The sequence below is a fragment of the Lontra canadensis genome, unplaced genomic scaffold, assembly GCF_010015895.1.
Source record: "Lontra canadensis isolate GAN:19392208 unplaced genomic scaffold, GSC_riverotter_1.0 scaffold50, whole genome shotgun sequence".
NCBI classification, from domain to species: Eukaryota; Metazoa; Chordata; class Mammalia; order Carnivora; family Mustelidae; genus Lontra; species Lontra canadensis.
This window is the reverse complement of record NW_022631044.1, coordinates 3,735,666-3,751,151: the sequence shown is the minus strand read 5'-3', so window position 1 is coordinate 3,751,151 and position 15,486 is coordinate 3,735,666. Positions and strand designations below refer to the sequence as shown.

General features: G+C 44.5%; 1 protein-coding gene across 1 annotated transcript in view; it reads left to right on the top strand.

Annotated features, from left to right (window-relative positions):
* Positions 1–15,486, top strand: part of ANTXR1 (ANTXR cell adhesion molecule 1) — a 210,337-nt gene that overhangs the window by 133,370 nt on the left and 61,481 nt on the right. The window contains exon 14 of the mRNA XM_032873745.1: positions 13,026–13,067. Within this exon, the coding sequence (XP_032729636.1) occupies positions 13,026–13,067 (42 nt within the window). The remainder of the gene's footprint in view (positions 1–13,025; positions 13,068–15,486) is intronic.

Genomic DNA, 15,486 nt, shown 5'->3' with positions numbered 1-15,486 from the left:
GCTCTCAGGATCCCTGGGTAAAATTTTGGTTTCTAAGATTCCTACATGTATTCATGGGCACAAAAATACCCACACTGAGGGAGAGCCAGGCACCGGCCTGTGCATGCCAGACTTATTTGCATTTTTGAAAAGGGAAATCAAGGGTCAGTATTTTACCAGAAAGAAAGAAAGCCCTGTCTCAGTCCCACAAGGGGCATCACGATACCCCGTAAGTTGTGCACTGGCTTTTCCATCTACTCATAAGTTTGGTCCAATATTATTGAAATCTCTCAACTGAACTCAAAAAAGAAGATTAGGAAATGAAAATAAGAAGAGGATCATGGGGGAAAAAAAGAGGTGAAATATATTAGAAGAGTAAATGTTTTGAATGGCTTGAATGTGTAGAGAGAAAAGGCAACAATGAATCAGTGATAGCACTAAACTATTCTAGAAAATGCAGGCAGTCCTGCATTTCATAAATTACATGGATAGTACATGTAATGTTGTAAATGTATCAAACTGCATAACAAAAGACATTTATATCCACTTATTAAATAAAATCATAGAAATGTGCCCTTGTTTTGGGGAGGTTAGTAGTGTAACAAGAACTCCAAGTAAAAAGATCTTGTCATATTTTCCCAGATGAAAAAATTCTGGAGCTTGGTTGCATAGCAACATGAACTCGACACTACTGAACTATAGACTTAAAAATGGTTAAGATGAGAAGTTTTAGGTTATGTGTTCTTTATCACTATTAGAAAGAAAACAAAAGAGATCTGCTATAAAGTTACAGTTCTTCTGAAATCCAATTAAGCCATGCTATTTAGGTGTGATCAAATCATTATATTTCTGTTCAAATAAAGGCAAATATTTTTATTCTGTTTGTAGGGAGAGGATAGTGTGCGGGCATCCAGAGTTTCTTCCTACACAAGCAAAATTCTGCCCTCTTTTGTTTTTAATGCCTCTGTAGGCATCTTATGAATAATTTTTAAAATGGTGTATAAAAAGGTCATGTTTAATTCACTTTATTGAATTTCAAGAACAGTTCCACAAATTAAGTCCCTTCGACATCTCCAATGACAAACAGTAAGGGACAAAAATTAATCAAGAACTTGATATGCCTTCCTGAAATAAAAATAAAGTCTTCAAACCATGCTTTCCACACCTTGAAGCACACTATTTAATTCGTGGGGCCAGACAGCCAACCTTAAGACAGCAAAGGGATTTACTGATTGTTATATAGAAACCTGACTGGGGCAAGCTGTTCCTTAGCCATGCATCCAGGGCCTGGACTCATCATGCCTTCTGGATCCCTTTCTCTCCTCCACCCATCCCCATCTGGACACTCCTCACTCTGCAGCTTACGAGGTTGTTTCTGACAGGCATACACAGCTCTGCCACGGCCTGCCCTCCCCTCTGGAGCTCTGCACCACACACCCCACACACCCAGTCTGTTCTCATCTCTACCTCGCTTCATGGCTTCCCTCATCCCTGCCAGGCTGGCTTTGCCACTTGCCTTATAACCCAGAGACCACAATCCCCGTGCCTGCTGGGTGAAATGAGGAGAGGCAAGCTGTCGTTAAAGACAACCGGGTTCCAGTAGGTAGCTTCCTCTTCACTTACAGGATCGAGCAAATCCCTTCACCTTCATTTCCTCATTTGTAAAATTTAAACATTGGAAGCATAGTGTCTCTAAAATTGCTTCTTTATATTCTTACCTCCTGTAAGTGAATCTACTCCTCCCTTTTGGTATTCCCTGGCCCCTGTTTCTCAGACCTGTTTACACATCGAAACAACCTGAGGATTATATGATGTAGGTAATCAGGGGACAGCATTTCCAAACTATGTCCACAGAACAGTAGTACCTACAAGATGTAAGTAGGTATACTTCAGAACAGGGTATTTAGACAGTAAGTTTGAAAGACACCACTAAATTAAATTCCATAACTGTCTTCACTGTAGGACTTCTCAGAGTGTTTATAAGATAATTTGTGTTATGCATGTCCAAACTTATTTTGACCCTGGAAATTTTCCTTAGCCTATCCCCATCCTCCTCACCCTACACCCCTTCCAAATACCCTTTTTTTTTTTTTTTAAGATTTATTTATTTGAGAGAGAGCATGAGAGGGGAGAAGGTCAGAGGGAGAAGCAGACTCCCCGTGGAGCTGGGAGTCTGATGCAGGACTCGATCCCTGGATTCTGGGATCATGACCTGAGCTGAAGGCAGTTGCTTAACCAACTGAGCCACCTAGGTGCCCCCGAATACCTATTAATGTACTGACACCTGGAAAAAACAAGAGTCTTCTACCAAATACTGTTCGGAAAACATAGTCAAGCAGTGGGAAGAGCAGATTCCTGAGCTCTGACGTGTGGCCCCTTTCCTAGCCTGCTGAGAGGCTGCATCAAAGCCAACTAGCGTGACATGCTGTGAACATCGTCAAGCCTTCCTTGTTCCCTGTGTGCCCTGCCCAGATCCCATAGACACTACCTGTGGCTGGAATCATCTTCCCCATAATCTAGGCAGACCAGATGCTCCTCCCCGAAGCCTGAGGGGTCTGAATTCATGGATTTCTTTTCATTGTTTAACTTAACAGTGTTTTGCAGTGACAGTGGCATAACAGCTCCTGGAGAATATGCACAGCTATTCTTTTAAGTTACCATGTGAGCCACGTAGGCCTGATCAACTAATGTGAAAATGCTTGTCCCTCACTACTCTCATTGTAGTTACTGGGGCGTTTGCCCGAAGGCAAATTAGAGACATGAATCTTAAGAGAGATGAACTAGGAGGGCCAAAAACATTTGAAATTTGAGTCCCAAATGCGAAAAAGAAAAAAGTTAACCTCATTTCTATGAAAATTTCTTGTACTGCATTCTAGATCAACCCCCTTGGCACCAGAGCCTTTGCTGAACTACAGTGTCCAATGACGATCCAGGCAGTACTTGGCCAGCACTGACCCACTCCAGTCAGCTGTGAGATTTCCGTGACATTTACGTTGTTCATGGAGTAGAAAGATCCACTTATCGGCCATTAGCCAACATTTCATACTTCCTGGATGTCTTCCACATCAAGTTGCCCGGTTTCCCTTGGTTTTTTAAATTTTAATGAGAAAAACAGTTATGATAAAGTTAGTCTAGAATTTTTTTTTAAGATTTTATTTATTTATTTGACAGAGAGATCACAAGTAGGCAGAGAGGCAGGCAGAGAGAGAGGGAAGCAGGCTCCCCACTGAGCAGAGAGCCCGATGTGGGGCTCAATCCCAGGACGCTGAGATCACGACCCGAGCCGAAGGCAGAGGCCCAACCCACTGAGCCACCCAGGCGCCCCAAGTTAGTCTAGAATTTAAAGCATGAGAGCAAGTGTCCCCTTCTACCTGAGATATTAAAGCCCTTGTTAGATGGCTTTCAGAGCTCGACTGGCATTTCTTCTCTACACAGCTCTGTTCTGATGACTTCTCCTCGCACAGAACCTATGAGGCCAGGAGGCAGTGGAAGGGTTAGTGCTAAGAGACCAACCCAGAAGTCTCAGGATAAGCAGTGTTTTAAGTCTAAGGCCCCCCAAAACTTTAGCCATCTAAATACAATATTTATTTGAGCCAACCCCTCTGAGCATGCAAGGAGCAATCATTTGTGAAAAAGAAATTGCTCTTGGTGGTGATACAGTGAGGACCACATAGCAAAACAAAGGGGGGAAGAAAAAACTTCTAGAAAAAAATTTAATAAAAGTTGTTTCAAATACATATCCAGGCTCATTAAGAAAATAGAGAACATTTTCAGGGCCAAAATAAAGAAGGATCTGGAAATCAGATGGTTGGCTGACCCTAAAGCAGTGGCAGTCTGAGGGGCGAGAGATCGTCTGATCTCAATAACCTAGACATTTGTTTTAATAGCCTTATATAGGGACGCTGGGTGGCTCAGTTGGTTAAGCATCTGCCTTCAGCTCAGGTCATGATCCCAGGGTCTGGGATTAAGTCCTGCATCAGGCTCCTTGGAGCCTGTTTCTCCCTCTGCCTGCCACTTCCCTGCTTGTGCGCTCTTGCTCTCTCTCTCTCTCTCTCTCTCTCTTTGTCTCTCTCTCTTTCTCTCTGACAAATAAATTAAATCTTAAAAAAAAAAAAATAGCCTTATATAGGCCCCTATATAGGAGTTGGAATAGAGTCTTCTGCTTAAAGCTGGGAACTTGTGTAAAAGGATGGGCCTTGGGTTTGGTGTGTGTGTGTCCCTAAGAATTCAAAACTATAACCTCTAAGTTTTTGAATTCTCATGTATCTTACTTGTGGTTCTGTAAATCACACACTAAGAAAAGTGTTCAGTTTGGAAGTTCTTAGGAATCTGCAGAGGGAAACTCAGATCTTCTCTGGCAGGTGGAGCCCTCAACCCAGTCCTCATAGGATTCCTCCAGGTAAATGCAAAGTACCCATGAGCTCACAATCCAAAATTACCGAAAACCAAAGGAATGTTATTACTCAGATTCTTTGAGGTTTTCTAGTACATATGGGAAGCATGGAGATCAGAACATTAGATAAGGAAGTCAGGTCCAGTCAGGAGTTCCTGCATTCTCTCCAAAGTTAGCAATGGTTGTTAAGTAGCAGGTACATTGAAAGTTCTCCAAAATAAAAAAAGAAAAGAAAGTTCTCCAAATACTATCATTTCTCCTAAAACATGATTTCCTAAAAATACCACTGCATTATGGAATTTTGGCCTCACAAAAATAACAGGACTAACGGGGAACATGAATTCAGAGCACAACATTCAAAACTGTGCAGTCTAGTAAAACAATCCACTTTAAAAAAAATTAATAATAAACTCAAAAACTCCCATTTTAAGCATCGTAAGTGCCTAATTTAAATTATGCTACAGTAAATATACCACTTTGCCTGGATTTGTAAAAACAGACCCATGAAACTTCCTGGTGCCTGTGAGTGTGATGTAGCACTGTGGCTTGGAGTGAAGGAGACAGGATGGAAGGAAGGACATTCTTAGGACAAAGTGTCACGACACCAGAGGTGGATGGCTGTGACTCATTGTCTTGTTATTCCTTCTGCACCAGCTTAAAATAGGAATCCAGCTTCTGTTGTTTTGCCAGGTCCTTCTGTTCATAACAAAAAAGACTGTTTGTGTGGCTCTAAGACTGAATGCCATAAAAGTGCTACTCAGCTGCTTGTGACATTAGAGCCTCTCCCTCAGTCTGTGGCACGTGCCTCTAATCCTCTTCAAAGCAAATGATGGCTCCCATTCAGTTCCATTCTCCTTTCTTTTGGTTCTTCTTCCATGTAGCCTCTGATGAAGCTCAGTGTGGGCCCCTTTACTCCCATTGGTCTGATGCCTCATCCTCTCTCATTTCCTCACAAGCTTCTCCTCCACATATGTAAGCCTCTCCTCCTTCACTCGGTGTCTGGACTCTTGTGACTAGGAGACACACATTTGTGTGGAAGATGCTGTAGTAAATGCTTTCATGAGGAAAAGCACAGAGGCTCAGGAGCACGAAACACACAGACAGTGAATGAGGGTGAACAGAAGTGAGAAACCGGATATGGTGTGTGGGGGTTTTTTTCCTCCCAGGTCACTGATGGCGGCTGGGCAGCATCCTTACCTTCACCTGATGCTACTCAGTGGCACCAAATATAATCCCCTCACACTTTAGAAAGTTTAATGGTATATTGTGTGATTTTTTTACCACACAAAAAATTAATATATATAATATGTATATATATTACCTTCTCCTTTACCTCATGAATAATCAAATTTTGAGGCAACATGATCTCATGGTTTACTGATTTTGTGCCCATTTTACCTACCACATATGAACAAATTCAAATATTGCATACCTGTAGTGTAACAAAAGGGACTGTATGTGTCGCTTTCAAATTTTTGGGAAGGGCGCCTGGGTGGCTCAGTGGGTTAAGGCCTCTGCCTTCGGCTCAGGTCATGGTCCCGGGGTCCTGGGATCCAGGCCCGCATCAGGCTCTCTGCTCAGCAGGGAGCCTGCTTCCTCCCCTCTCTCTGACTCCCTCTCCACCTACTTGTGATCTCTCTCTCTGTCAAATAAATAAATAAAATCTTAAAAAAAACATTTGGGGGGGGGAAGCTTTATCAGAAATTTAGTTTGGGACACAGTGCTTAGAAAGTGGATTCTTGAACTACACTGGAGTGAATTTATGTGGAAGCTGGGGTTAGGGGATAGAATAGAGTATAGATGTGTCCAACAAAGTACTGTAATTAATATAAATCCAACCTATGACCCTAATGAGAACCTCATAATGCATCTAAGTGTCACAACTGACTCTCAGCAGTTGGCACTCTTGGCGTGTTAACTACTAAAGGAGCATCTATATGGACAATTGAAAGAAAGGAGAGCAGTCCTGAGTCTTGTATCACCAAAGTGCTTATAGGAGAGGCAAAGAAGTTTACAATAATGAGGAAAGCTTCCCTTACATTTTCCTCCATAGGAATGCATGCCCATTCTTCCCAGAAATAGTGACTGAGTAACAAGCCCTGGGCTACTTGTCGAGACAAAAGCTGGCCAAGGATGCCCGTCTTCTAGGGGCTGAGAAAGATGCAAACACCGTTCAGTGCATTAACTGTTGATGGTGTAGACCGTGAAAGCTAAGATCTGTGTCCCTAGCTCCCAGGGAACTATGTGGCTGGGACTGCTTCAGACTGGGTCCAAGAGAGCAGGCATGGCTAGCTCTGCACAAATGCTCACTGGAGAAAGCCAGGGAGTGCCTGCGAGCGGAGTTGAGAGTCTTCTCCAGAAACAGCTCCTTGTCTTCCCCAACATGCCAATGTAGGGTCTATGGAGATCCCATAGTTCCTGACAATAAAGCAGGGGACACCATAATGTTTAGATGGAGACATTTTCAAAGCCGGTGTTTCTAACCAGCCATAAGCAGCTCAAAACAGGAATGTCTGACCTGAAGCAACAATATGGCCCCCTGCATATCTAGTTGAAGATAGCATTGTGAGAAATAAGCCAACTCATAATTCTCAAAGTGTGGTCCGTGGACCAGGAGCAGAAGCAACATTTGAGAATTCACTAGAAATGCAAAGATTCTGGGGCCTTTGGCTCAGGTCATGATCTCAGGGTCCTGGGATTGAGCCCCACATTGGGCTCCCTGCTTAGCAGGGAACCTGCTTCTCCCTCTCCCTCTGCCTGCCTCTCCCCCTGCTGTGCACTCTCTCTCTCTCTCAAATAAATAAAATCTTTAAGAGAAAAAAAAAAAAAAATCCAAAGGCACTCTCTCTCTGCCCCAAACTTACTAATGAGAAACTGCCAAGTGCAGCCCTGAAATCTGTGTTTTAAGAAGCCCTCCAGGTCACTCTGATACTCCATGAAGTTTAAAACTGATCTCATTCAAATTAGAGGACCTGTGCTGAATTTTTTAACGGACTAGTATTTTTAAGCAATACTCTTGAACTTTGCCTGCACAACACAACGGGTTCAAGGTCAAGGAAGCTTCTCCTCTGCAACACGAGAACCGTGCCCTCAATGTGGAGGAGTTGCAGGAGGTGATTCTCATCCAGCTCATGCAAAAGGGATCCTGAGTCCCTAAATACGATTTATGGAGACAGGGAACCCAAAAGAGTCCCCTGTTTTGTCCCACTTCTCATGCCCTCAGATGAGCATCTGTCTAAAATGAGTCTGGACAGCTTAGCCTATAGCCAGCTGCTGTCACAGGGAGCAGAGACAGGAAAGAGAAGGAGGAGAAATGTGAGGAGGTGGTGGTGGGGACACTGCAGGCGACCAGGTGGGAATAGCCAGGCCTGGCCTCCTCCTGCTCCTCACACCATGTTGACCTGCCTCACAGCTTGAAACGGGACACCTAGAGGTGCCTGTGCGGCTCAGTCGGTTAATTGTCTGCCTTCGGCTGGGGTCATGATCCAGGGATCGAGTCCTGCATCAGGATACCTGCTCGGTGAGGAGTCTGCTTCTCTCTCTCCCTCTGCCGCTCCCCCGTGCTTGTGCTCTCTCTCACTCTCTCTCTCTCAAATAAATAAAGTCTTTAAAAATAAAAAGTAGGGGGTGCCTGGGTGGCTCAGCCGAGGAGGCATCTGCCTTTGGCTCAGGTCATGATCTCAGGGTCCTGGGATCAAGCCCCATGTCCATCTGGCTCCATGCTCATCTGGGAGTCTGCTTCTCCCACTCCCTCGGCCCCTCCTCCTTGCTTGTGCTTTCTCTCTCTCTCTCTTCTCACTCTTTCTCAAATAAATAAATAAAATCTTTAAAAAAGAAAAATAAACAGGCGCCTAGGTGGCTCAGTTGGTTAAGCAATTGCCTTCGGCTCAGGTCATGATCCTAGAGTCCTAGGATCGAGTCCCGCATCGGGCTCTCTGCTTGGCAGGGAGTCTCCTTCTCCCTCTGACCCTCCCCCTTCTCATGTTCTCTCTCTCTCTCATTCTCTCTCTGTCAAATAAATAAATAAAATCTTTTTTTTTAATATTTTATTTATTTATTTGACAGAGAGAGATCACAAGTAGACGGAGAGGCAGGCAGAGAGAGAGAGAGAGAGGGAAGCAGGCTCCCTGCTGAGCAGAGAGCCCGATGCGGGACTCGATCCCAGGACCCTGAGATCATGACCTGCCGAAGGCAGAGGCTTAACCCACTGAGCCACCCAGGCGCCCCAATAAAATCTTTTTTAAAAATAAAATAAAAAATAAAAATAAAAGCAAAAAATAAATAAATGGAACATCTAGTGAGTCATTGTGGCTATCATCTGGGACAAGGAAGAGGTACCTGTGTTAAAAACGGTAGATTGCCTTCTGCATTCCACTACACAAAACAGTAGCAGTGAAATTAGCAAGGGCAAACAGAGTGGCAAAGAACAAAACATACAAATTAGGAGCAAAACTTAAATACTTCTAGAGGAAAAAAAAAATAAACCACAAGCAAAATAAACTCAGCAGGTACTTTATTTCACCTCAACATTCTATAAAATTAATTCTTAAAGAGAGCATTACAGAGACCTAAACAGGTGAACTTGACTCATAAAGCCAGAGTGAGGTTCCCAGGTATCAAAGAGGACCTGGGTGTATTTGATCTTCCTACTGTGTTCATGCCACACCAGCTCTGTCTCCACATCTTCATCCTTACCATTTTCCAATAGCCATACCAAGAGGTGTACGCAAAAAAAAGGGGGGGGGTGTAATTTGTTTTGACTCAATGTAAAGTTGCCAGTAAGACTTCAGTTTATTAAGATTCTACCTGATCTTTTGATCTTTTCTTTCCTTTATCCATACAACAGTCTTTGTCAAATCTGGCCCTATTTCATGTTTATCTAAACAAACATGGTTAAAACTGATAAGATGGGAGAGGGGGCATTGCTCCCAATTCACAGCAGTGACAGCTTCAAGAAATTATCAGATAAGAAAGAAACATGAATAAAATTCAAAAGTCTACATTCTAGGAGCATCTGGTTGGCTCAGTTGGTTAGGCATCTGCTTTCAGCTCAGGTCATGATCCCAGGGTCCTGGGATCAAGCCCCACATCAGGTTACCTGCTCAGCAGAAGTCCACATCCTGTTTCATTTTTCTTATCCCCTGTACCTCACCAGTCCAACCAACAATGCAGAAGGATCTCTAGGGCAGTTCTTCCAAGGAAACAAATGGACACCTTCTGCCCATTGACAATATCCAAACTAAAGATGCTAAGTAGCGAAGTGGTGCTGGCCTCTGGAGGAGGAGTATGAACAATGTCCCCAGATTTGTCCCCAGTACTGCCATTCAGTGCCTTTATGTTATCTTATAAATATGTTTATTGAGCATGCTCCTTTGAAACATTTTACTAAGGAGCTCCTCAACCTTAGCATCCTCTCTTTGTCCCTCCTAATGGGGAAAGATCTGACAAGCCCACTCACAACCAAGAGGAATCTCCCAGAACCTTCTAAGAAGGAAAGTGGGCCAAGTCAAACCTGTGCTTGGCAGTGCTCAGTGCTGATTCAAGTTTACATTCTAGTTAGAAATAAACGCTTTCTAGTCACACTAGTTGGAAGCAAAGAATTGTTGAATTCATCTGTTAATTATAATTAAAAGTGCTACAAAAGACACTGGGTTCTGTGAGATCCCATAAAGGGGAGATTGCCTGTGAGGTCGGGACGACTTCGAGGGCAGGTATATTTACTGGTGGTCTATCTGAGTTGATGAGTCCGTGTTAACCTGGTTATGTGCAGGCACAGGGACAAAGTGGGGCGAAGTAGAAAGCATTTAGGCTACAAGTGAGAAGCAGCAGGGTGCATGGAGGGAGCAAGAAGGTGACCAAGAGGCTGAAGTATGCAAAGTGTTGGGAAGAGTGAAGAGGGGTGAGGTGGGAAGGTGGAGCACATCACGCAGGCCTTGTGGAGGTGGGGCAGTTGGCATTTTATCCTGTGGGTCCGGGGCCCCTCTGTGCTACTAGGCTGCAGTGGTACCACAGGCTAGAGAGCGACGAGGTATGTTGCCCAACTGCTCTCCTAGGCCTGGGCTCTGGCCCTCTGAGGGTTGGGGTGGAGAGGATCATGTGTCCCTGGGCTCAGAGCATTCCTTTGGGTGGCCCGTGTGCTGGTCTTGGCCCAGGCATTTGGCTCATTCACAGACAGCCTGTCTAGCTTCATGACTTGGAATAATCAGGTAATGACTTCGGTGTCGCCTGTCTGGATCATTCTTTGAAACACTCTCCTGCTGTCCCAGGGGAGCCCTGGTGGTGGCGGAGCTTGAAGCAACAGGAAGACTTCCTCGTCATTCCTGCTCAGTACCGCCAGGCACCCATCCAGGAAGGCCAGACTAGAGGTGCCTCCTATTTACCTGAGCATGGTGGCATTCTTCCAGAAGTTCAGTTGCCCATTTACAGTGTGTCAGCATGAAACCTGGCTTACAAATTAGTCCACCTTTGATGAATACTTGATACACTGTGCATTTTGACATTGTCTTGTGGGTCCCCCTTGGGATATTGCTGGATGTAGAATTCAGTAAATATTCAGGAAGTGACCCTGAATGGCAACCACCATTGGGGTGGTCTGAGTGGTAGGCCACTTGGTGCTGCACTTCCTGGCTCATGTCACGTGCCCACACATATGTGGTTAGACACCCTGCTGTTGACCAGCCTGACGTCCCTGGGCACTGTCAAGCCCCTGCCCACTGTCTGAGCACCAGCCCTCTGCCTTACTCATTTTATGGAAACCACCACACATCATAATTAGTAGATCAGTATATGCAAGGGGTTAAGTGAAACCTTTGTTAAAGAGGTAATAAAGAGACAGAGAAAGGAGAAAACAAAGAAAAACAGAGAATAATAAAAATAATAATAAAAAAATAATAGGGGCGCCTGGGTGGCTCAGTAGGTTAAGCCTCTGCCTTTGGCTCAGGTCATTGGGCTCTCTGCTCAGCAGGGAGCCTGCTTCCCGTTCTCTCTCTGCCCGCTGCTCTGCCTACTTGTGATCTATCTCTCTGTGTCAAATAAATAAATAAAATCTTTTTTAAAAAATAAAGATAAATAATAATAGCATGCACCATTTATTGAACACCCACTTTATACCAGATGTTCTACAAACACTATTGCTCATCACAACTCTACAAGGTTATGTGACTCCCATTTAACTGATTAGAACAGTGGAGCCCAGGGAGGTTCAAGAATTTGTCAGATCTTCACAATAAGAAAAAGCCTGGTCTGGGGTTCCCATTGGACAACGATGCTATGCTTCTATGCAGTGAGGGAGGAAGCTAGCAGCACTGTGAAGACAAGAGCCCAGTTGTTTTGCATGGAACCTCTGTACATCCAGCATCCTTGCCGTGCACACTGCCCTTAGCACCTCTGCCAACATCTGTGTGTTTCCTCGATATTCTGCTCTCCCTCTCACTTCCCTCCCAACCCTGCCTTAAGAGAAAAGCTGCCTACCAGATTGCTGTCCCCAACTCCTGACCTCTCCCTCCAGTTTCTGGCCATTTCCTGTTTTAAAATCATCCCCACCTCTGGGATGATGGGAAGTCAGCATTGGACAGCAGTGGCCTTCCCCAGAGATTTCCTTAAGGAATTCAGAGCCAGTGTTGAGTGGGTGAGCAAAATCATGGCTTTATGCTTCCCAAAGACCTTCAGCAGGCTTCCCACAGTGGCCAGGAAGTGGGGGCAGATGAAATGACAGCTTGAAAGCCCCAGAGGCCTTAACCTCTGCCTCTTAATTAATTGAATACATCCTTTTAGCTGGCTGGAGTCTCTGTTCCTTGGCCGGTGTTAATACAACCTCAAGTCGGTAGCATGTCTCAACACAGAGAGATGATCTTACAGATAATGGTAGTGTGGGCGACAGCAGTGGGGTCAGAACCCCGATGAGGCCCCCAAGTCATCCAATCAAAGGAGACATGTGCTCAAGAGGGAGAGATGAGGAAGACCTTGATGCCTAGTAGGCCTCCAGGTCAGCAGCCAGGTGAGCACCCCAACTGGAAGAGTAAGCATCTGTTGGTCCCGTGGGCAGGATCTGAGCTCCCAAGCTCAAAGTGGCCCAAGCCAGCCCAGGACATCAAGAGATATATATATATAAAAAATGACTTTTGTATTTAGCAGAATTCTCTAAGGAAAAAAATGCATATAGGGGACCCAAAATTCTAATAAGCCTGGGGTGAGAGGAGGGAGCCTCCAAGGGACATGGTGGGGTCAGTCACAGTAGGTAATGGCCAAGATGCTTTATAAAAGACTCTAAATCTCATTAACTGCAAGGGCATTCCTTTTACACATGAGGCGTGCAAGCTGGGGACAAGCAGGAGGAACTGTTCACTGTCCCTCAACTGTTCTCCTCCCATGTGTCAGTTATCCTCTCATTGACTAGAAGGGGTTACGGATTGCTTTCTCTGCCCAGAGTGTTCACACATCTCTCTTCTTTCAGCCCTGATGAGAGGGATGCTGCAGAATACAATCTTAGAATATTGTAATGTAAATCTTTGTACCCCTTCAGTCGGGGCCCTAATCTCTGGGTCAAAATCATGGCATTGACCCAGCCTTTCTTACATTGGCCCATCACGGTGGTAATTATGGCCATACTACCAAGAGTTCCACTGACTTTTTTTTTTTTTTTTATCCTTTTCAGATCATCAAGGAGGTCCCTCCACCCCCTGCGGAAGAGAGTGAGGTAAGTGACCAGAGCAGGGAGCAACCGGATGGAGAGGGTAGTAAGGTGGGACAGAGAGCTGGCTGGGCTGGCCCGGGACTCAGGCCCCTGCAAAGTAGAGCTAAATCAGACCCAGAGAGTGGGGAGGAAGTCTTGGATCCTTTGCAAATCGAGGACGAACAGGAACTGAACGGAAATGGCCCGCACAGACAGAATGGTTTGGGAGGGTTTTCTCCCCGCAAAGATAAAATCTGAAATGCAAACATAGATACTTTTATCCGTACAATTTTCTCCTCTGACACAGACCCTGTGGGTTTCTCTCTTCCCTGCAGAGAGATATGCTTCCTGTATGTAGATCAGGGCAAATTTGTTACATTCTCCCAACAGTTAGTGATTCTAGGAACAGCCTGATGCTGAAGTATTCCATTTTGCTTTCATTGAAAATAATATCACCTAAAGATTTGTCAGGCAGTGAAACAAATATGTGAGGGTTGGGAACGGATATGCTAATATCCTGACCTTGCTCTCAAATCCTCGTCATTTAAAGGAAGAGAAGACATCTTAGATTCCTCCATAAATTGGTCAGTAGGCAGTTCTGGTGCAAGCATGGCCTGCCTGGGGTAAAATCTGCGGGGGGGCATTAAAGGCTAGCCGTGAGAAGGAGCATCCCTGGGCAGGGGCGTCTGGCCGGAGCTTTCCTCATCCTCTGATCACGCCCAAAGCAACAGGCCTCCTTGGATGCATCACTCACCAATTAGAAGCCAGTGTACAGGTCTGAAAATTTAGTGGAGTCAAAAGATAGAGGGGCAATGATTCAAGTTCATTGCCCTCAACCGCTTAAGTCTATTGTATCCAAACTGAGCACAGTCCCCTCACCCTTCCTCTTCCCAATGCCTTTGTCAAGTTTCCGGCACACGGAGAGAAGAATGATTGAATTTAACATTCCATGGGTCTTTTATACCCTGAACCACATGCTCATAAGCCAAGGGATTTAATAGCTGCAATCAATTAAAGCACATATTGTTGGAATGCAGACTTTCTGCCCAGAAATCAAGGGAGGAAATTACATTGCTTTGCAAAAAGGAGGAAGGAAAAAAACCCTCTTTACATCCACAAAAGCCTTTTCTTAACCCTTCAAGAGAAAGCACCATGGTGAGTTCCACGGGTTCCAGTTTGGCTGGGTTTCCCTTGTGTGCAGCTGTCTCATAGTCCCAAAGGAAAACAGGGCAAGAATCTTTCGCTTGAAGAAGTTGCTCTGTTTGCCCTGGGGTGAAGAATGTTCCCTCCCTTCATTATGTTCAGTTAGAGGAACTGTTGCCCTTTCTTCTGGAGCTGACTCTGCATTTGCCTTTGGAAGCTGACCTGGCAGCCACTGTGGTCAAAATACAGCAGGGGACTTAGGTACCAGACTATGGGGAGTGATTTACCCACCACCACCTAGTTTCATACACTATTTCCAGAGAAGTCATACTTCCAACTGAAGAAGGTCAACTGGATTTCTGAAAGAGAAGGACAACCTTGGGATCCTTGAGATATAGGGGTCTGTGTTGGATCTGAAGGAGTTTCCAGGCTGGCTGGGGCAGGCTACAGGCTGCGCTGCTCACTCAGAATGTATGTTGGTCTTCATAATTCCTTGGCCTCATGAGTTAAGCAGCCCGAATCTCCTTCCTAATGTTTCAGCAGAGAAAAAAATAAAGAAATCCCACAGGAACAGATAATGTAATTTAGCCCTACAAAGGGTCTTACACAGTGCCCTGAAAATCACAGTCTGAATCTAGACTTCTAGAACCTTCTCCACTCCAGTTTCTTGCATTCAAATCCCACCAGTCCCACAGCTCATATGCTACTATCTCCACAAAACACACTGGAAATCCTCCCATCATGACTAATTTTTCATTTCTCCCTTCTCCACATTACAGGGTTGTTTTACTGACCTTTTCTTTTGCATCAGTGTTTAAGATCATTAGCTACTTGAAGGTCAGGACCTATATCACACGAATCTTGGACTTATCCCCAAAGAACTTAACACATTGTCTAACACTCAATTAATGGCTCTATAAAGTCAAACGCTCTGCCATATATGTGAACAAGTTCAACATTAATTATCCAAACTTTCATCAGTTCTATAAGCATCATATCCTAAGGGAGACATATCTACTATGTAAATAGCTAAACTTAGAATGAACACAACTTTATAATGAGCTCTCAGTGGTCCTTTTCAATAAGGAATATTGAAATACATAATATAAAAAAGCATGACTTTTTGAGATTCCAGCAACCAACAATGATCCTTCTGTATAAAGAGAAGACAAAGAAAAATTACTTTTCTCGAGACCTCGGTAAAAGCAAGAAAGCTCAATTTCAACAACGAAGAGGGGTATTTTCTGGGTTGAGAGTCTTTTCTAATTGGCAGAAGAGTGAGGGTTCCTCACAAAGCCTC